This window comes from Thamnophis elegans, chromosome 9, assembly GCF_009769535.1.
Source record: "Thamnophis elegans isolate rThaEle1 chromosome 9, rThaEle1.pri, whole genome shotgun sequence".
NCBI classification, from domain to species: Eukaryota; Metazoa; Chordata; class Lepidosauria; order Squamata; family Colubridae; genus Thamnophis; species Thamnophis elegans.
In genome coordinates, this window is record NC_045549.1 from 74,337,492 (window position 1) to 74,361,400 (window position 23,909).

At 35.4% G+C, this 23,909-nt stretch overlaps 1 protein-coding gene across 1 annotated transcript in view; it reads right to left on the reverse strand.

Moving 5' to 3' along the window:
- The window catches only part of ATP8A1 (ATPase phospholipid transporting 8A1), a 64,115-nt gene that overhangs the window by 34,341 nt on the left and 5,865 nt on the right, over positions 1-23,909 (reverse strand). Inside the window, exons 2-13 of the mRNA XM_032224250.1 lie at positions 19,511-19,625; positions 18,988-19,087; positions 17,403-17,501; positions 15,618-15,663; positions 14,787-14,827; positions 12,823-12,896; positions 8,713-8,782; positions 7,210-7,337; positions 4,024-4,135; positions 2,503-2,668; positions 896-1,023; positions 323-400 (exon numbers count right to left, since the gene is read on the reverse strand). Of these exons, the coding sequence (XP_032080141.1) occupies positions 323-400; positions 896-1,023; positions 2,503-2,668; positions 4,024-4,135; positions 7,210-7,337; positions 8,713-8,782; positions 12,823-12,896; positions 14,787-14,827; positions 15,618-15,663; positions 17,403-17,501; positions 18,988-19,087; positions 19,511-19,625 (1,157 nt within the window). The remainder of the gene's footprint in view (positions 1-322; positions 401-895; positions 1,024-2,502; positions 2,669-4,023; positions 4,136-7,209; positions 7,338-8,712; positions 8,783-12,822; positions 12,897-14,786; positions 14,828-15,617; positions 15,664-17,402; positions 17,502-18,987; positions 19,088-19,510; positions 19,626-23,909) is intronic.

Consider the following 23,909-nt stretch of genomic DNA (forward strand, 5'->3'; position numbering starts at 1 on the left):
TGGTTGAATTAGGGTATTGGTATAAATGAGTCTCATTAGGCTCTGGCATGTTGCGGAGAATCATCCCTAGGACAGGAGTGGGCAACTGTGACCCCTTTATGACTTGTGGACTTCAACTCCCAAAAACTGCCAGGAATTCTACACTGGCATATTTGGGGGATAAATGTAAACACAGTCCATTTAAACATAGGATAGAGAATGTTTGTATTCTACCAAGTTATCAGATAAATGACAAAGGAGGTGGTTGTGTGAATTTAAATTAAGAAATTACACATTAATAAAACAATAGAACTCCCCCCTTCCCCCACCAAATCCAAAATACCTGGCCAAGTTCTTCATTAAGATTGGACGTACGTGCCATGGCAGCAGTGTCTGTAAGTTCATAATGCATGTCAATATCCTAATGAAATAATAATAATAAAAAAGCTGAAAGGGCTATTAACTTATGCACACACTCCACTGCAATCTGTTTTGAGCAAAACATTAAGCAAGAACTTGGCATTAATTAAACATTTACCAAAATTGTATTCCCATGTGTAAATATTGAGGATAGGATGTGGATATAAAGTCATGTATAGGGCTAGGAGGTAGACTTCCATCATTGAGAATATGCATTAGACTACTCATCATCTGACTTCATAGTTTGTATTAGACATAAACATGTTTTTGTAAGCTTATATCTTAAAAGGTTTAGTTGTAAGGGATTTCATTAACCTATACCATTTAAAGCTTCCAGTCATGTAACATTATATTTTGTGATATTTTATCCTGAAATTTAATCTGCACTATTTTAACAAATAGCTTGTATTATCAAATATTATCAAACAACATATATTCTATTCTTGAAACGAATTATTAGAAAGTCTGCAAATAGCACAATAATTTTTATATTTACCCAATTTATAAAGTATGCTTGAATAAATTTAACAACTTCCAGTGTAACTAACAGGCTGATCGGAATTAGATTATTGAAGAGAATGATAAATGTCAGGAAATTAAGTCCAAAATTATTAGCTCCGCCATCTGTTAAAACAGGGAGAACAAAGAGAAATCATGCATGATTTATAACATTAAGTACAATCATTCTAGAAATTTATTTACTTGTTTTTTTGTTTTTAAAAAAAAACTATATATAAAGCTCTCCTAATACCCTGGTTCCTATGAAACCTGCTCTTGAATCTGATTATTTGCCTTGGAAAGAAATCTGAATAGAGGTGTCAAAAAAAATAAAATAGAAAATAGAAGTTAAACTGGATCTCTGTTAAGATCATAGTGCGGACAGAAAAGTATAAATCCACCATACCATGTACTAATGTCCTAGTGCTTTGTGGTGTGACCAGAACAATCTTGAACTAAACACACTCAAAACCATAGAAATGGTAGTAGATTTTAGGAGAAACCCTCCTATACCACCCCTCTTACAACATTAGACAACACAGTAGCAACAGTAGAGACCTTCCCGTTTCTAGGTTCTATATATCTAAAGACTTAAAATGGACACCTAACATCAAAAACATCAACAAAAAAGCACAACAAAGAATGTTCTTCCTGTGCCAACTCAGAAAGCTCAAACTGCCCAAAGAGCTGCTGATTCAGTTCTACAGAGGAATTATTGAGTCTGTCATCTGTACTTCTATAACTGTCTGGTTTGGCTCTGCAACCCAACAAGACAGACACAGACTTCAGAGGATAATCAGAACTGCAGAAAAAACAGTGGCTACCAGCTGGCCTTCCATGGAGGGCTTGTATACTGCATGAGTCAAAAAGAGGGCTGTGAAAATATCTACAGACCCCTCACATCCTGGACACAAATTGTTTCAACTTCTACCCTCAAAATGACACTATAGAGCACTGCACACCAAGACAACTAGACACAAGGACAGTTTCCCCCCCCGAATGCCAATGCCATCACTCTGCTAAACAATCCATTCCCACAACACTGTCAAAATATTACTAAGATCGTATTATTTGTTTTATTTAGTCTCCTAGGATTATTTATGTTGATTGCTTATTTAGTATCCTATGACTATCACTAAATGTTGTATTTTATGATTCCCGATAAATGTATTTATGACTATGATCATGTTTTATCACTTATATCTTTATGCACACTGAGAGCTTATGTACCGGAGACCAATTCCTTGTGTGTCCAATCACACGGCCAATAAAGAATTATGTTCTGTTCTGTTCTATTCATTTAGACTCTTTGAAATAATGTATGAACTGCAACTACGGGACAGGGCTTCACACAATTTCTAATTTGAACCTGGACAAATATGTCTTCTGGTGAATTTGTATATGGTTATGCAAGTGCGCGCGCACACACAATTCTTCAAGTTACCAACTATATTAAAAATTTCATTTAAAACTTTTAGTCAATATTAACCATAATACTGTTTTAAACAGGAAGGACGCATCACACACATATTTTACTTTATAGACGTAAAGTAAGATATAGATATCATTATGGCACAAAAAATGCACTTGTTTTAAGCGGCTTACAGGTTAGGTTGATGTACCAGTCTTTTCCTTCGTGCTTTTGATTCCATATAGCTGCACCAATGGAACAAACTAGAGACATGGCAATAAGAATGCAGAACAAAAACAGAATTTGTATATTTGTAATTCTTTCCACATTAGACAGCTTAAGAGGTGGGCTTGTTGAGTTCTGTGGAAGAAAAGGAGGGTCCACAAGTAAATATGACATCCACGTGCTATTTTATTTCCTTTTCTTTAATGTCTAAGGATATTTTCATGCTTTAATCATCTTAAATATTCATATCAATTACTGATATAGCTTACTAGCCGATAACCCGGCGTTGCCCAGATATTTATTTATAGGGGAGAATGTCAGGACCAAATGTAATTTCTAATGTTGGATTTTCCCCCTTACCAGAGGGAGCCCCCTTGTGGAAGTACTGTGAAGCCGTTACCATGGCAACTCCATTGCGCTGCACAATAGAAGCCATTTTAAGGCACAACAGGCTGTATCTTAACAGAACACACACCCAGAGGGGTGTTAGGGGTGTCTCACCCCCACAGTATTTCTCTATAGAGAGTAAGTCATCTGTGTACCAAGTTTGGTTGAAATTGCTCAAGGCGTCCCAGAGCTATCCTGGAACATACATACACAGAGCTGTTTTTATACATGTAGTTTCTATTCTATTCTATAAAGGCTTGAAAAACACAGTAGTTTTAACTTAGTTCCACTGATGGTGTCAATAAATAAACAATAGGAACTACTGTTGAAATAAATGCTAAAAAGAGTGATACATTAGATTTTGGTAGCCATATGAGACTGTTGTGGCATTTTAAAAATTAACAAATAATTGAAGTGTATGTGATAAGAAGGTTGATTGTCTTTTATGTAACATGGGATTTTGTTGTCCTATAAATAAATTACTGCCGATTTAATTTGACAATAAAATAAATGCACACTTTTATTTATTAATTTATGAGTCATATGTTTATCCAGTGAACTGAGAAAGCGAAGGATATAACCTTGATATGTGTCAAATGAAACCAACGTATTTACCCAATAATAATGAAGGCCAACTATTTTTTTGATCTGTATAGCAAATTCATGGTGTTAAGTGTTCCTTTGTGCAGATAGTCCCCAACTTATGACTATACCGGAGTCTAAATTTTTTGTTGCTGAGACAGTTAAATGAATTTTGCCCCATTTTATGACCTTTGTTGCCACAATGGTTACGCGAATCTGCTATCTGGGAAACTGCATCTGTCATAAACATGGGTCAGTTACCAAGCATCTGAATTTTGATCATGTGACCATGAGGCTGCTGCAACGATTGTGTGAAAAATGGTCATCTCTTTTTTTTCAACGTTGTAACTTTGAACAGTCACTAAATGAACTGTTGTAGGTTGAGGACTACCTGTATGGTCATGCTTCCAATTTATTACCCAATCGGGCGACCTTTTGCTCCTGTCCATTATGGCATAAATATAGATCAGAAGGTCCAAAGAGCTTTAACATACAAGGTTATTCTCGGTTAGAAGACAAACCTGCATAAGTTTTGTATCATGTCCTGTATAAACAACGATTCCATGAACCCACTGTGTATTTCTGAGTTGAGCACCACGCAGAAGAATCTGGTCAGGCCCCAGTGGGACAGTTCTAAAAGAGAAGACAGCAAAAATTAAGCCACATTGAATCGATCACAAAATAATTCTTCAGAAACATTAATATAGAAACAGATTGGGTTTTGGGGGGAAATTCTTAGGCACATTAATTAAATGCTACTTTTTAATGGGAATAATAATAATTAATAAGAACATAATTTTTATTCTGCCATTGGGTATGTTATGTTTCTCTTTGCATTGTACACAGCTAAATTGCTATTTTGTACTCATATTTTTATCGTCCTGTCAATCCTTGCAACTGATCATTGCATCCAAAATTGAGTCACATCCTGATTTAATATACGTCACACGATTAAGCCTCACCACCATTTTCCTTGTTCATTAGGGATATTTTTTTCAAAGAGTGAAAAAGACAGAGGTAGTACATATTAATCAATAAGGCCTCTTGTACCATTAGTAACAGTACTAGAAAAAGCATTTCAGTTTAGCTTTTCATCTTTATTTGCTGTCAGGTGATTAATCTACAAAAGGGCCTGACTTCTCTCTTCTCCTTCTTTTTTTGTGCTGCTGATAAAATCAAGCTGCTACCCATTTTTGTCCAGGGAGCATTGTAAATCTTGATATATGATGTTGCTTTTCCCTTTGGTTCTTCCTTTAATTTCTTTTCCATGTTAGTGAAAACCATCCGGATGTTAAAATGCTGCTGAACCCATTGAAAGGAAGTCTTCTGCAATCCAAGATTTCATCTTGGATGGCCTGGAACCTATGCCAGAATCAGCTGAACTTTGCAGGCCTCACTTCTTAATATTGGGTTTTAGGTACATTTCTACTGAATGGGAAATCAGGATATGCAAACCATTTCTAACACAAAATAGTCCCCTGCAAGTAACATCCTTTTGCCACAGAGACTTGGATTGAAACCTCAGTTAGTATTGAATGGAACTAGCTAAATGGAATAGAGAATATGGCATTAACCACATTTCTCAGAGGCTAGATCTTTTTGTACATCCAGGTTATTGTTGTTGTTGCTGGTTGCGAAGTCGTATCCGACTCATCGCGACTCCATGGACAACGTTTCTCCAGGCCTTCCTGTCCTCTCCCATCCTCTGCAGTCCATTGAAGCTGACACCGACTGCTTCAGTGACTCCATCCAGCCACCTCCTTCTCTGTCATCTCCCTCCTCCTTTTGTCTTCAATCTTTCCCTGCATGAGGCTCTTCTCCAGGGAGTCCTTCTTCCTTCTCATTAGGTGGCCAAAGGATTTGAGTGTCATCTTCGGGATCTGGCCTTCTAAAGAGCAGTCAGGGTTGATCTCTTCTAGGACTGATGGGATGGATGGCCTTGCGGTCCAAGGGACTCAATTCAGGGGTCTCCTCCAGCACCAGAGTTCAAAGGTCTCCATTCTTTGGTGCTCAGCCTTTCTTGTGATCCAACCTTCACAGCCATCCATTGCAAGTGGGAAAACCACAGCCTTGACTATATGCACTTTTTTTGGCAGGGCGATGTCTCTGCTTTTTAGTCTGCTCTCTAGATTTGCCATCCATACATCCAGGTTATGTTTATTGCTATTAAATTCTTCTAGATGAAAAGTAAGCTCGTAGATTGTAACATGATGTTGTGGATTATGTATTTGTTGTGTGCTTCGTGTTTTCTTTTGTGGACAAACACAACCATAGATAATTCCTGTTGTGCTTTTGTTGATAGAGTGCCACTTAACAAAAATGTGTGTGGTTCATGACCATTTAGAGATATTCCCGTTATGGTTGTTGAGATTTTCCAGCAAATTATGCTTTTGTATGTTGAGCTTTGCCAGCAAACAGCCAAATACAAAAATGTGCGTTGTGCATGTGAATAATAGATGCATTGTTACATTTGTTGAGCTTTTGTGCTGACAAATGCACAATTGTGCTGCTTTTTTGTTTGTTTGTTTGCTGCATAATGCCAATTATGCTATGCCTGCATAGAAAGTGGTCTCAAGCTAATGGAGGGTTTTTCCTGTGGATTCACAAACACAGTTAAAACTGAATACATTTCCCATTTCTGGGTTCAGTTCTCTGCTGCTTGTCCAAGCAACATTTAGGCTTTAGAAATGTTATAAAGTATTGCTTCTATAGTAGGCTATAGAAATACTTACAATAATCCACTCTTGCCAATTTTTCTGTAAATTGCATGATAGTTACTACTTAATTTTGTTTATCAATGACTACCTTGCCTCCAAGCTTGAAAATTAAGAAAGCAACCGGTTTGTTTTGAGTTTCCATAAATAGTGGAAGTTTCAAAATGTCTCAACTTTCCTTTGGTCTGAACTTAAGACATTTGAAACATTCTAACTGAATGTTCCAATTGTTTCACAATTTGTTTCACAAATTTATTTTTGTTTTGTATCAGCTCCTTTGGGGAAGGAGATACAGATAAGTGAAGGACTTACAAGTTTGCTTAATGGTGGTTCGAAGTTACAATGGCACTGAAAAAAAGTGACTAATGACCATTTTTCACACTTATGACTGTGGCAGCGTCCCCATGGTCACGTAATTTACAATTGGCGCCTGACAACTGATTCACATTTATGACGTTTGAAGTGTTGCTTCCAGCTCTATTATGGTTCTGATTCTCTGGCATAATGGATGCTTGGAGTAAAATACTTATTGAGGTCTGAGTAACGGGGTTAAGGAATCAGATAAGAGAGGCATTCATTTTAAGTTGTTAAGATTAGAAACAGGTCTAGGAAGTGAATGTGTAAAATGAAGAGTAAAAGCCAAACCATAATTATAAATACTTGTGATTGTTTTCATGATTAAAACCTGTTCTGTTTCATTTCCTTTTTTTCTCCAAACTTTAAGGTTTGAACAATTATGCTGAAATAAAATGGCCAAACTTTTTTTTTTCAATGGCAGGATGAATTAATATTTACTTATAAAATGGGTTCAGGAGATGGGTATTACTAGAACTTTAAACAGTGAAAGTCAACTGAAATTAATACAGCTGACATATACATTATTTTTTGTTAAAACGCAGCAATGAAAATATTCTTTCCATCAATATCAATATTCTATTTTTTTATAGATTTTAGAAATATTATGAAAGAAATTGCACTCAAAGGTTTACATACCCATGGCTGTCTAGTCTAATATTTCCAACAAAGTCATAGAGATGTCTATTAGGACTCTCACATTCAATTTTGCCTGAAAGTCTCACCAAGTTGTCAATGTCCCTTATATCAGCGGTCAGTGGTAAGCCCTGTTTGAATAAAAGTGTTCATAATGCGATAATGAAAAATTAAGAATAAGTAACACAAGCTTATGATTTCCTATATGTATATGGGTGTTTACATCTATTTATTAATTTATTAGTTGCATTCACCGGTAATGGTAAATCATATTATACCATGATGTGTATAAGCAAATTCATCCTGCACTTAGCTTCAGTTTCATAAGCTCTTTTTTCCTTAATTCCATATAATTATCAAGATATTGAAAACTGATTTATTTTAAGAACAGGATGTCATATTGTTTGGAGCAACAAACTGTGCCTCATATAAATTATTGTCAGTCAGAAACCCAGACACACAGAAATTTATCTATATAATAAAGTCTGTATTTTTAATTATGATTTTAAGTGGTTCATAATAAAGTTAAAGACAGAATGGAAAGATTCAGAAATATCACTCTAAGCCAAAATACAAACTGCATGACGACTGATTAAACTTCCAAGTTGCTTATAACGATAGTTGCCATAATTCTTTGCACGGCTGACGTGACAAATTTAAGACAACTAAAAGCAAAATTTCAAATATTTCTTCTCTGCCCTAAGCATTCGCCCATTTCAGCCCATGTATGTTTGTGTGTGTGTGTGTGTGTGTGTGTGTGTGTGTGTGTGTATGTATGTACGTATTTGTACGTATGTGTGTGTGTGTGTGTGTATATATATATGTACGTATTTGTACGTATGTGTGTGTGTGTGTGTGTGTGTGTATATATATATATATATATATATATATATATATACACACACACACACACACACGTACGTACACACACGCACGCGCACGCACACACACACACCTTTGCACTGGCCCTAATCATTTATCAGCTAATAACGTATTCATATTTTAAGTATACATTTCCATTATAAAAAATCTGTTTATCTTTTTATGAATGATACTGTCCTCTCGTTTTTCTTCCCCCCTCCCGGTTCACCTGCAGTGCCCAATTTCCAACGTAAGATTTTTCACAAAATTGAGTATAAAGTGAAACGCCTAATAAAACTGAAAGGATTGAGAAGACTGCAAACATAAAATTGAAGCGTTATTAATTTTTATACTTGCATTCTGAAAATGCAAGAAGGGATATATATTATCAATATTTTACAGGTAAAACTACGCTTCTTAAAATGCGGATTCTTCTTTATGTAAATAACAGACTAACATCAATAGTATGCAATACACTTTGGATCAGTGCCTACATCTCTTGAGGACTTAAATGAACGTTCCTGTCCCTTAATGCTTTTTTTTTTTGCCCTTTAAGATTCTGCTTTATACTGTGAACTATGCACTGAGAATTATCTTGAAGCAATATAAAGTAAGATAATAGAGAGGGAAAAACATACTTCTTACCTGTCGTATTTTTAAATTAGTTTCGCCATCTAAATTTGATGTTTCAATGTAGCACATAGCTTGCGGCTCACTTATAGAAAAGAGAAGATCCATTTTATAAATTAAGCAGTCCAGAATCTATTTTCACTGAAATACAACATCATTCTTTAGTTTATATTATTGTCATTAAACAAAATATGAACTAATTTACATTTTCAGACAATGACCCTTAAAATATGTAAAGAAAATTATTCATATTGACTTCATTAATGACCAGTAGAAATTCACTGACTCCAGATCTTTGTTGGACAGAAAAAGCAAGCTAAATAGTTTGACAAGAAACTAAGCTTGCAATCCATAGGTTTGAATAACATAAATTCTCTAGTTTTTTTTTTATAAAGAAAGTAACACAAAATAAATAATTATGCAACATATAGGAAGTCCTTGACATATAACAGTAATTGAGCCCAGAACTTTGATTATAAATCATTGCAATCACAAAGCAGGCCAAAAAGTGACTGCGTCTGATTTTATGACTTTTGTGGTGGTCGTTAAATACTTTTGGGAATTATTAAGCAAATCTGTTCTATTCAGGAAGTAGCTGGCAAAAAAAAAATGACAAAAATCACAGTCAACATAATTGTAATTGAATGCCTTGTATTGTAATTGCATTGTAATTAAATGCATTGTATGAAAATACCACCTCTCCCAAAATACATATAATGTTGATCTTGCATTTATGTCAAAAATATATTTAGTAAATGTTGAATATTTAGTAAAGTTGCAAAGCGCATCCATATTTAATCAGGAATTTCTTCACTTTACACTTAAGTTTTAAAGGTCAGTTTTTTTGAAAATGTAATTGACTGATTACAAATTAACATGCAAATTATTTCAGTTTCAGTATATGAAACATATTTAAATCCGGACATATTTCATATGATTTAACAAATATACACTGTGTTTGCAATCTTTTACACATCTATCTAGGACAGTGGTTCTCAACCTGTGGGTCGGGACCCCTTTGGAGGTCGAACGACCCTTTCACAGGGGTCACCTAAGAAAACACATATTTTCAAAAAAATACGGAAAACATAAAATAATTTTATGGTTGGGGGTCACCACAACATGAGGAACTGTATTAAAGGATCGCGGCATTAGGAAGGTTGAGTTCCACTGATCTAGGAGTACCTCTACTCAATTCAAACTAGTTTAATTCTGAATAATCATGTGTGCATAGGATTGCACTGGAAAGCTACCAATTTAAAATAAGCCCTATTTATCAAATTTGTTTACATTTGAGTGAATATTTTCTGAAGAACATTGAAAATAAATGAGTGGAACATCAAAGATCGGGAAAATATGTTTCATTACCGAAATTAATATATTTTGACATTCATCACTGTAATCAAATAAAATTAATGATGTCAAACAAAATGCAATCCAAACATAGAATCTATATAAAAACTGCTTTTATTGAGGTAGCATGCTGCTCATCCATCAACAAATCCAAATGCATGCAATATAAAGCATGCAACATTTAGGTCTGTGCTGTGGGTCCTCTAGAATTCTCAAAATGTATCATTTGTTAACAACGAAAGTGTTGTATAAAATTATTGTTAAACACGAAGTTCTCTATGGTATGATTTATGATCATATGATTTATAGTTCATGTTTCTAGACAGCCCATCTTCCTCAAGGGACTCGAGTTTAAAACTTTAGATGGTATCTGCATAATAACTTCATCAAAACAGTTTAGTCATTGGCTTATTTTATAGAATAAATCTGGAAGTTGAACAACTATTTCTGCATTAAGTGCAATCCTAACACTCTTGATTTATAAGTTTGTCCGATTAATTTCAGTGGAACGTATGCTGAAGTACACGGGTGTTTAATTGCACATACGGCTTTAATAATCATACAGATTACAGAGGGCTGTAAAGCACTATATAAGTCTAAGTGCTATTGCTATTAGCTTAGACAAAGTCGAACATTCCCTTGTACTTTCATCTGAATGCATGTTTGTGCATAGTGAAACATTCTGCAATCTGTTCACAGCAGAATCCTTTTCTGCCTTGGTTTAATAGACGGACCCAGAAACACATTTATTCTAGAACCGATTCATTCTAACCTTGTGGACAGACAGATGAGATCAGCTGGGAGATGCTCCCCATTGGTCACCTTCACTATTTCCCCCACTGCAACCTTTACCAGTTTTGAAATAATAATAATTATAACAGAATAATAAATAAAAGAGGAGAAATCAAACGGATTAAAAAAGAAAGACAGAAAATTGAAGTTATTATATAAAGCATGTTAAGGAACAGTCTCCCCCCCCCACAAATCTATTTAATTTGGATCAGAAAAATGTGTTATTTAAAATATTTTTAGAGACAGCAAAAATAACCCTAAAAGGGGAACATCAAAGCGTAATTGTCAAGGGCAGGGGAAATCAGGAGATTCAGGCAGTTCAAATAAGTATAAAGATTGACTGCAAGCTTAAACTCTCTACAAGAATTTGAGCTACTAGCGGTCAAAGGAAATGAGCGGGAGATAAGAGAGGCATTCAAGTGGAATGGACTTAGAGCTCTTGTGGGTGCACAGGGACTCGTGACTCAGGGCATGTTTCACCCCTCCCTCAGGCTCATCCTGGTCATCTCCTACAGTAATACAAATTCTTGGTATTAGAAAGGAAATAAGAGCAGTGATGGCGAACCTTTTTTGGCTTGCCAAAAGTGGGGGGAGCGCAGGGGGGGGCATGTGTGGGCATGCCACACCCATAATGCAATGCGCCGACCCCAACATGTATGCATGCACGACCAGAGCTTCCCATTTTTTTCCAGAAGCTTTATAGGAGCCTGGGAAAGGTGAAAACAGCCTCCCCCCAGAGGCTTCAGGAGCTTCCCTGAAGCCTCCAGAGCGCAAAAAACCGGCCCTACGGGCAAACCGAAAATTCAGGAACAGACTTCCGGTTTGCTCATAGGGCTGGTTTTAGCCCTCAGGGGCTTTCCGGAGATGTCCCTGAAGGCTCTGGAGGGCAAAAAATGAACTTCCGATTTGCTCGTAGGGCTGTTTTTTTGAGCTCCGGAGGTTTCAGGGAAGCTCCTGAAGCCTCTGGAAGGCCTCCGGGGAGTGGGGAGGCTGTTTTCACCCTCCCCAGGCTCCTATAAAGCCTCTGGAACCTGGGGAGGGCGAAAAATGACCTCAAAAGAAGGGCAAAGTCAGACGGCCAGCGCGCGTATGCGCGCTGGCCAGCTGACAGGGCAATGCCTCATGTGCCCTGACAAATGGCTCCACGTGCCACCTGTGGCACGCACGCCATAGGTTCGCCATCCCAGAAATAGAGCATAATAATGTATTATTTAACTTCAGCAAAATAATAAAAGTAATTTGAAAAAGGAATGGAGGGAAATATCTTGGTTTCCTTTTCAGATGCCAAGAACTCCTTTAACAGAATTAATAAATACTGGAATTCATGGCTGTTTCACAATCTAGACAGCTACTCCGATATGTTTAGAAATTCAAATTCAGCACATCTACCAGGAAGACATGATGTAGATGGAGTGGGAATCAAATAACCATTCTATGAGCAATTTCTTCATAGAAAATATCAAAATAAAGTGTGAGGTGTCAGCTTTCATTGAGAAAGGAAAAGCCTATTTAAACAAGAATTCCATATGGTAAAAATCTTCAGGTAAGGGTGGTAAAATACTCTGTTTAAATATTTATATTTGGAGATAATGACCCAATCAAATAGATTTGGGGGTGGGGGAAAATGTTTCATATATTGAGTTGTCCAAGGAAACACAGATAAACAAGATTAAATTTCACAGGAATGAAATCTAGTATTTTGAAATCTGAAAGCATGTCTTGAGGCTTTAAAAAAAATTAAATTAAATTAGGAGGAAAAGCTTCTGAGTTCCAAACTACGAAAGAAAATATAATCAGATGCACTGGAAAGTCCAGTACTTTATTCTTTCGAAGTAGGCTTCCTTAGGAATAATTTATGTATGCAATATTTCAGCAGTTCTAAACATTTCTGTTTATTCTTTATTTCCTTGGTGCAATTATGGATCAAAGTTGGAGAGAGAAAACAAAGTCTATTCTGGAAACATTGATGAACATCTCTACCTTGATGAGAGAAGTACAATGTCAGCAGGTATATATTCTTTGCCTTTTATTAAAACTACATCTCCAACATCTACCTGAAAGAAAACTAGGAATTGGTTAATGGTCTGAAACTAGCAGAATAATCCTTTCCTTTGCTGAATTTAAGTACGCACTGTGTAATAAAAGTAATAAACGACTTAAAATGGAATCGACGGTATGTAAGAGGTTTAAAAACTGTAGGCATTCCCATCTAAATATTATTTTTCTCCCATTTAACAGAATAACCACATTTCTATTTTCATTTTATGATAGAAAGTATAACACCATTTTCTCATAACAAAAAAGAGTGATGATCTGTTTTGTTACTTGGTATGAATACAAAGTACATCTTTATGGTCAGTCAGCTCTTTGCCTTATTTAGATCATGTTGCACAGTCTGACAGTTAATCCTCCAAGAATTAAAAAAAATGAGTTGACTTCAATACATAAATTTTAGTAATATATTCTGTAGCACTTGTGCAGTAACAAAAATATAACAATTTGGAAGGTCTTTTTACTGCCTAAGAAATAAAGTACAGTATAGAATCTGTCAAGTCAAATAATGACACACTCTCTTGCAGCTATATAAAATTGATTACTAGGATAACTTGAATAATTTCTACTTAAGAGGTAATTCCCACTTAGTTCAATGAAATTGGCTTCTATGTGGGCAAATATAGATTTATAGTTGTCATGAATTAAAAATATCTAAAATGAATTCGTATTTCAGTTCTCCAGCGCTTATTTTCCCCTGAGTAAATACTGCAATCCATAATGAATGAAGGCACTTATAAGAATAATTAAAGCACTGTTCTATGCTAAACAAGAGAGATAATATTTTTAATTCTTTATTATAATGCTGTTAGCACTATGGTTACATTTACGTTCTTAAACAGATAAGATACACATGCATTTTGATTTGATTCATCTCATTTGATTCAATGTACTGTAAAAATCCAGGATATTTGCTAATTATGCTGTGTGAAAATAACTAGTGGTGGATTAATATGATAGGGAAATGGCAAGTTTGAGAACTATTGGCATAGAATAATAAACTATTATTTTGCCTAAATCTTCTGCGTATCAGAGCATACAAATTAACCTTTTAGGGATCAAATGCACTTTGAATTATTATGTAGGAAAACAATAACCAGAACTTTCAGTAAAACAATTAATGACAATTTAATCAGTATGGTAAACATAAGGTCAACAAAATAGAAAACATATGGCAAAAATTATATTTAATCTTTTTAATGACAATATATTCAATATGGTAAACACAAACATTTCATTTATTCAGTGTAATTCACTATAACATATATAAAGATTTAGATCCAGAGTTACCCTTCTCAGGGCAGAACTGCTTATATCTTATGTTACATACAGGTAGTCCCTGACTTATGACCACAGCTGAGCTCAAAAGGTGTTAAGTAACTTTTGCCCTATTTTATGACCTTTCTTGCCATTGTTATTAATTAAGTGATTAAGTGAATCACTGCAGTTAGTTAAGTTAGTAATATGATTGTTAAGTGAATCTGGCCTTCCCATTCTCAGAAGATTGCAAAAGGAGATCCCATGACCCCAGGACACTGCAACGGTCATAAATATGAATCAATTGCCAAACATCTAAATTTTGATCATGTGACCATAGGGATGCTGCAATAGTCGTAAGTGTGAAAAACGGTCATAAGTCACTTTTCTCAGTGCCGTTGTAACGTCACATAGTCACTAAATAAAAATCCTGTAATTTTTGGACTACCTGTAGTAGTTTATATCACTGAATATAAGCTGCTGAGATAATTATTATAGTTAGGTAATGCAAAACGCTGCATATACTAATAAATAGCTAGACAACATCCTTCAGAACGTTTAACAAGCATTGTTTTCTGTTCAATTCTCAGGATCTAAATCATATTTATATTTTACAATAATGAAACCACACATACCTTTTGCCAGTGTACAATCTCCCAAGCTCCATTTCTCAATACTGCATCATGAAAAGTAATAATAAAACCACAAATGCTCTATTAAATCCAAATTATTTTCTACTAATGTAACATTTGCTCTAAGATCCAATTATACAGAAACATTATGTGTCTCTGTGTGTGTGTGTGTGGGGGGGGGAACAAAGTTCATTCTATCAAAATTTTATTTTGTTATCCACATAATTCTCAATATAAAACCATTCATTTGTGCAAGATTCTGTCAAGTCTTTTTATTTACTTTCTTTTCATCATTTTTGGCTAAAGTGCTCTCTTTTTCAAGAATATAGTTTGTGTTTAGCTACCGGCAATTTGGTGGTCAACAGAAGTAGTCATTAGGGGAAATCAAAACTATGCTTGTTATCTTTTATGTAGTCCTTCACTTGTGACCATAATCACGGCAAGAATTATTGTCATAAGCTGAACCATCATGTGACTGATTTTTTGAGTTTTTTGTGGTGGTTGTTAAACAACCACGGCAATTGTTAAGTGAAACCATATTCCCCAAGGGCCGGTTTTTGCTCAAAAGCACAAGTAATGTCAGAAATTAGCAAAAAGAGTGTCATGTATATGTGTATGTGTGTAGACACACACATAAACACACACACACACAGACTTTACAATTTCTTGTTTACACTTTGAATAGCATCTAGATTAACTGTCGTTAGATGGGTGACTATATAAATCATATAAATAAATAAAATGACAAAGTAATTAGAAAATTGGGAAAACTTCACATGGCTTCATTTTTACTCACTGAACAGTTAAAAAATGGTTATATATGAAATCTCCTACCTTGTACTTCCTTTTTATTCACAGCATTATCAGCTTTCTGTCTTTTCTGAAACAAACCACATAGATTTTTACAACGCTATTATGGAATATTTTAAATATTAGACAAGTTACATATGAAAGTGAATTATGACTAGGTTCACACAACATGTATAACACATCATGTTAGAGAACTAGTGCCTAAATATGCACAAGGTACCACATTTGGTAACTATTTTTGGTGATTTATCCTTCATGCAAACCAAGGCAGAACTTTTAAGTATTTTTTTTTCAAAAAAGTACTCTATTTTCCAGGCAGATTGCAGAGAGTATCCTAAATTGGTGATTTGCTATGGGATTTTTTCAAAATATTTAATTTTTTCCAGACATCCTCCTCTTGGCCTATATAGATGGACAAATAAAGAACAACACAGCAAGAGCTTGTTTCCATTATTCTCTAAAGATTGTGTTTTTTGTACCAATTGAATTGGGACACAATTCTGGAACAGGCAATGTCTTGTTCTGATAATTGAAACGCTTTTACAAAACTAATAACATTCAATATACTTCTTGTCATCAATGCATTTGGAAAATATTCTCAGTCTGGCATCTTATAAATGCGATGGTTTCGTTTTTAACAAGGGAAGCAAATCAGGCTCCACAGTCCACTCAAGGACCTGTGGGACTCAGCCTGTCTCTCAGCCTTAAAAGTGGAGGCTTCCAAGGATTGAGAGAATAGCAAAATAACACAAGGCTGTTATTACCTTTATCTACATATATAAAAATGGCTGTTTGTGTGTATGCTCCAGCATAACTCCTGAACGCCTCGAGCAATTTCAACCAAACTTGGTACACAGATGACTTACTCTCTGGAAACAAATACTGTGGGGGTAAGACACCCCTAACACGGCTCGGGGTGTGTGTTCTGTTAAGATATAGCCTGTTGTGCCTTAAAATGGCTTCTACTGTACAGCACACTGGAGTTGCCATGGTAACGGCTTCACAGTACTCCACAAGGGGGCTCCCTCTGGTAAGGGGGGAAACTCCAACATTAGAAATTATAGTTGGTCCGGACATTTTCCCCCTATAAATAAATACCCAGACAACGGCGGGTTATCAGCTAGTTCTTCATAAAAAATCTGAGCCTCATATCGACTGGGTGCCTCTCCTAGGAATTGCAAAGTACAGACAGGAGAATTGGGTGCCACTGGGTCCTGGGGAGGACTGAGGAGGAGGCTGAGTCCTGCTGAATGGGAAGCAAACCCCAAGGCCTGCAGGAACCTGGTGGGTGGGGGATAGACAGGGTGGGATATTGCAGTATTTCTGCAGCCCCTCTTAAGGAGTAATGCCTGTTGGTCCAGGGATTGGGGGAGTTCAGGGGGTAGGATGTGTTCCCTTATGACTTGTTTTCAAGTGTTTTGCAGTAGTCTTGACTCGTTGAAACTGGGAACCAGAATCAAGGAGCACAGAGGCGTGGCTTCAAATTAACTCTGTCTCGAGGCCAATTGGACATCACAATACCCAATCCTGGCTAATCCTGCAAAATTCCTCCGGAAAATCTATAGTTCTGTTCATGGAATTCCTTCGCCTAAGGGCACATCATCATCATGTGTGTTGCATGGGTAAAACCAGAAATGCACGTTCCATAACAAAATGTGAGGAATTGTTTGTTTAGCTGCTAAAAATATATATGAAAAAAAAATCAAATGAGTATAGTACTTAGTTTACGTCCCTTTAAATTTAAACATGTATCTTATTTGAAGATGAGTAATTAGTTTAAAGTTATGATGGAAACATTTTGCTACTTACGATATCTTCTATTATTTCTTTGACTGCTGCTACAACTAAAATAAATAAGAGAGGAACCAATGTTGTATACCGTCCTGTTGGGGAAACATCTGGAATTTGCTAAAGCATAAAAAGAAAAGTGCATTTTAATATTAGCCGTGTTAATTGTATGAAAACATGTTCAATAAAATGTGATAACAGCAGAATCCACTTAAACGCCAATGAGGAAAATTTCTCAAATAGGTAAATAATAATTACAATGGTTATTTCTATTAATTATTACTACCCTAGTTACAAGTAACTGTTTCTTAATAAACTTTGTATATTTATAATGACTAAAATATATTCCAATGCTGATAGTAATTTGAGGATTTTTAGGCATTATTGATTTAGGCATTACTGATCTCTCTCTGGACTAAACTGTGAAGTTAGGAGAAGTTTATTGTCAGTTTATGATTTCAGTTGATTTGAATTCCTTTTATCACAACTTAAATGATTTTAAAACTTACCCAGCAATAAGTATATATAAAGTATTGATACCACTAATGGCCCATGTCTTTAAAAAAATACCCTCCCCCCAATTTTTATTTATTCCAGAGTAAAAATGTGTAACATGAAAATATGTTAAATTTAATCTCATTATCCTGACAGCCTTTAATACAATAAATACTACAGTGTAGAACCTGAAGGCAAATAAAGTCTGACATGATATCAAAGAAATCACATAACAACTTTCTAGCTGAGAATTTATTACTCTTTTTACTTGTTACATTAAGCTCTATAGAAGCACTGAGGCCAAAATATATGCCCAATTACAAAGTTCAGTCAGGAGGGTTAAACTCATTATCACATGACAGATAAGAAAATACAAGAGTTGGTATTTCCTATACAATTAATGCTTACATCATAAACACTCTTTATTATACTGATCATTACACATGGACAAGAAGAACTGGTAAAGCAACTTTCAGTTTAAAGTTTAGTACAGCAATATATGTGTTTCGGGAAATATTGCTTACATTCTTCAAAAATGATTTGGAAAAAGTGCTTTGGACCTCACTTGAGTACAATATCTCTTCGTTAATCATTGAATTGGGGTGACTCCCCCCCAATTCATTATAAATGATAAACTCATTATAAATTGAATGCAACTCTTAAAGCATTTTTTCTCATAACCTGGTAAATATCAGACTAAGTGTCCCTAACCTCTGCTTCTGCAGGGCTCAAAACACTTCTTAGGAATCTTTTCATAAGAAAAGGTAAACAATATATTTGTTTGTTCAATTTCCATGGCCGCCCATTTCAGTAAATCTCTCTGAGAAGCTTACAATTCACAATATACATTATGGTTAAAAGTATTTAAAAAGTTTAAAACAATAAAAGCAATAAAACTGTATAGCTATATTGAGAGGGGAAAAAAAACCTCGCCCTGGTTTAAAATTTCACTCCCTAAGAAGTTCTAAGATTTTATCTGAACTCAAGACATTGCATAATGAAAGCCTGCAGCCATGGAGGACATTGCAAACAATTGTATGACTTCTAACAATTAAATGTTACTGGAGGATAAAGGGAAGGAGGGAGCAAAGCACTTAACACACATTCTTACCTGAAGCAATGCAATGAAAAGAAAAAAGGCATTAGCAGCTCTCCTGAACTGGGAATAAAGGAACCTAGGCAGGAATGTGATAATGTTGTATTTTGCAGTGCTAAAAGAGGGATTAAAAACAAATGGAATTAAAGACATAAAAAACAGATAAAATATGCAGAGAATACTAAGAGAGATTTTAAGAGCTAATGCAGCATTTGTATGTCTAAATACACATCTTCCTCCTCCTCCTGGCAACCCCCCCCCCTTTTGCCTGATGATCTTATTATCTGTCTGCAAGAAAACAGCCAAGCTCAGAGAGCATCAAGGACCCACCATAATTTGTAACAAATCAGAAACATCCATGGGTGACGTTTAAGGACATACATGGTTAAAGGAAGCATAAGCACCATTCTTTCAATGCGCACATAGTGATATTGCACACACATAACAGGTCAGAGCTAAAGATGCAGTGGCAGAACAGTGCTTTGGCTTTCATCAGAGAGTATGTAAGATAATTGTACAAAACTTTGGTTACAAATACCTGACATGATTGCTACAGAACTTAGAGAATTGTGGTTGATTGATGAATATAGTTCTCACTTCCTCTTGATCAGCTAATGAGGTTTTTTCTGAAACATCATCTGTCTTCTCATAACCTACAAAATATTATAAATCTTGATATGTACATTTAAATTCTGCAATGATTTAAATGAAACAAAAACCATTTTTAAACATTAGTGAGAAACACAAAAAACATATTGTACCTATTATTGTATCATTTGTATTCATAAAATTAATCTTTTAAATTCCTATTTAAGACGATTACATTTTTTATCTTTCCCTGGTCTGTTAGTGACATGCTAAGGTAGCTTGTCTAGCTGCTCAAATCATTTAAATTAAATATTTTGATTTGACAGATGTACTTTAAATGTTACTTATTTATGTTACAATAGTTGCAGCCTGTCCCAAGCTTAGTATACTCTGGTCAGGGACTTACTTGTTAAAAGTTTTATATGGCTGAAGCTTGCAACTCCCAAACTGTTTCAGTAGTATAAGCCAAAAATAATAACAACAATAATAATGTGCAGTTAAAAAAAAAGCCAAGATAACTAAAAGCATTAAAATAAAGTGTCAATAATTTTAGTTACGGATAGCAACCAATATTAAGTAACACCACTCCTCCGAAGTCTTGTAGAAGTCTTGATAAATCACGAGTTCTTTTTATGCTACGTCCAATCCACGACCCTCTACTTCCTTCCTACTAGTGGAAAAAAATACTTCCCTCTTCTAGCTGATTTTTGGCTGCTTCAGTTTAAACACAAAACACTTTCTTCCTTTCTCTCTCCCCCACATCCTCAAGTGTTTCACGGCAAAGCTTTGCTAGACAACTCTGCCTACTAAGGTTGTAATGTCAGCTACTATGCTGGTAAGATTGTTGTACAGGGTGGAGACCACTGCCTCTGAGCCATTAATTTAATCTGCTGTGAATCAACACTACTCAGTATTTTAAACTGAAATGAGCACGTTGGACTGGCTGCTTCTTCCAGGAGACAGTGTTCCTCCAATTACCTACAGTAGAAGCAAAGGCACTTAAGCACTTTTAAAAGTTAAACTTTGCATGCATTAAGAAACCTGCTGGAAGCAAGCATAGGGCCTGGAATAGGATTACGAATATGGGTATACTGTAACTGCTCTTGCCTGTCAGCTTGCAGACAGCTGCACATTACACAACCGTGGCATTCAAGTAACCTCCAAAAGCAAACAAATGTAGAGCAACTTGCAATAGTCTATCGTCATGATGAAAAGACTTCGAATTACTATCACCAGGTTTTCTTGCTCCGGAAAAGGGTTACAGCTAGAGAACAGTAGTAGTTCTGAGTATAGAACATTTGAATCACAGCCCTGCCTCCTTATAAATGGAGCAGCTAGTTGTTGGGAAAATTGAATTCTGCTTTGTTAGGATTAAAGTTCAGCCTCTTTTTGTCTCGTAGAGCTTTGTCCAGCTTCCAAATACCAGGCCAGGGCTTCAGCCTACTTATATCTCCATGGTACTCCATTGTACAGTCCTCAACATACAACAGTTCGTTTAGCGAACGTTCAAAGTTACAGTGGTACTGAAAAAAGTGACTTGTGATTGTTGCAGCAGCTCCACGGCCACGTGATCAAAATTCAGAGGCTTGGCAACTGACTCCTGCTTATGACGGTTGCAATGTCCTGGGGTCATGTGATCCAAGGCAGATTCACCTAACAACCGTATTACTAATTTAACAACTGCAGTGAATCGCTTAATAGCTGTGGCAAGAAGGGTTGTAAAATGGGGCAAATTCACTTAATGAATTTCTCACTTAGCAACATAAATTTTGGTCTCAAAGGGGGTTGTAACTTGAGGACTACCTGTAGTTATGCAACCCATGGCTCAACAATTAAAGACCAAGGAGGAGGAGTCCAATTAAGCAGTCAACAGAAAAGTGAAGAAATATTAATTTGATATGCTGGCATTGTAGATATCTGCATAGATTACAAGTGACCTGAATAAATGGTTTCATGCTAATTATACTTCATTGTGGACAGATACTTGCCAAATGGTTAAAAAAACCTGAATTAAAGTAGTAGAATAAAAGCTGTGAAAATGATGCTTCCTTTGAAGCTTTGTGGCACAAGGGGGTTTGTGCTACTGTCAGATAATTGATAAGCAGCTGAATTAGTGGGAAATTTTCAAAATTATACTTTTGTAAAAGGATCCAAACATAAAAGCAACCTTCAGCAGAAGGTAGAGCTGGGAGAGAGAGGAAATGTAATTTACATAAAACTCTCTTACAAGGACTATCAATACACCCTTTAGTCTCCAATAAGTGATCCTAAAAATTCATATGTTCAAATTGAGATTGTAGAGATAAATAACAGATCAATACATTACAACACAACACTATATTTTAAATACAAGTACTCCTCAACTGACAACTCACTGAAAAAAGTGACATGACTATTTTTCACACTTACAACCACTGCAAGGTCCCCATGGTCACCTGACCAAAACTCAGATGCTAAGCAACAGGCCTGGATTTATCATGGTTGCAGTGTTCCACAGTCATATGATTTCCTTTTTACAACCTTCTGACATGCAAAGTCAATGATGAAGTCGGATTCACTTAATGACAGCATTACTAAGTTAACAACTGCAGTGATTCACTTAACAACTGTGGCAAGAAAAATGGGGGCAAAACTGAATTAACTGCCTCACTTAGCAACAGAAATGTTGGACTCAATTGTGGTCATAAATCAAGAACCACCTGTAAAAGAACACAGTCCTTTTTAAAGAAATTGATAATAGATATTAAAAGTACAATTGAAATGACACATATGAAATGAAATCTATGTCATAAAATACAACGTAAGCCTTTTAGGCTTTTTGTATCAGCAACATTCTGCATTCTGATGTAAGCAAAAAAGTTTAGAGAGGCACAAACTTGGGAAGAACTAGGCTTGTAGAACTTCTACAGGGATGAGAATCTTATTTATAAAAGAGGCTTTCCCCCCCTGTTGACTCCGAAAGGAATTCTTGTTTCTTGGAATAGTTTTAAAAAGTAAAATAACAGCACAGTACTAAGATTCTAATTCTGAATTTAAAAAATATAACAAAGCAGAAAAGAACCAGAGCGGATTTGAGATCAGCTATTTATAAAAACAACAACAACATTTTGATGATGATTTGTGGTACCTTAATAAAACATGAGAGATAAATTGAGAAATTTAGAGTACAAAAAAATTACCTTATAAATCTATTTTGTCACAAATACAAGAAACGTCACAGTAAATCATTCAAGCGCAATATAATGTTCCAGGCAAGATGACTATATATTAATAAAACAATCATGACTAATCATTCACAGGATGAATTGAAGAAACAAGGCAATATATATTTACCTATTGTGGACCTACAGTCAAGAAAGTGATTTTCAGAAAAACTGGGAAATTTTATTGGGAAATTGAAATGATTCCTCAGCTAATATTATTAAATATTTTTGTCCTACAGGTGCATCATTAAAACATATGTGGTGACACAGTAGTGTGTCTTATGGTAACAGCTTAGCGTTTGTTAAGATTTTGAAAACTTGGATATTGCAAATGCTATCATTAGGAAAAAAATATAGAATAATGCACTGTAGACAAACCAATGATTAAATTTTTGCTAATTAGGAAACTCACAAAATTAGACTCACATATAGAGCTGAATATTTGATTTGATAAATCCAAGAACTATTGGTACAAATCTTCTCAAACAATATATGGAAAATATGAAAACATATGATTCTCTTCTACTATAAAATATGTATTTAAATATATTAAAACAGTGTATGTACAACTGCAGTTTGGTTATCAAAAAAATGTTATGGGCTAACGTGCAGGAGAACAATATTTTTTAAAATGTAAAATAATATTAAAATAACTTTTACCAGTAAGTTCTCATATATATGCACAGGCATAAGTTTGCATATGTCATAGAATAAACAAGAGCAGGGTTGAAATTTATAGTAGTTCGCTTTTGTTCCTTACATTTGCATCGATAAAATGGGCATATAATACAGGTAGTTCATTCATTTAGTGACTACTCCAAGTTATTGACAAAAGTGACTTATGACTGCTTTTCACACTTATGACCATTGCAGCATCCCCATGACCACATGATTAAAATTGGCAATGACACATGGCAACTTGCCTGTATTTATGACGGATGCAGGGCTTCGGGATCATGTGATCCCCTTTTCAGACCTTCTGACAAGCAAAGTCAATGGGGAAGTCAAAGATCAGTGTTACTGACTTAACAACTGCAATGATTCACTTAACAACTGTGGCAAGAAAGGTCATAAAATGAGGCAAAACTCACTTAACTAACGTCTCCCCTAGCAATAGAAATTTTGGGTTCAATTGTTGTTGTACGT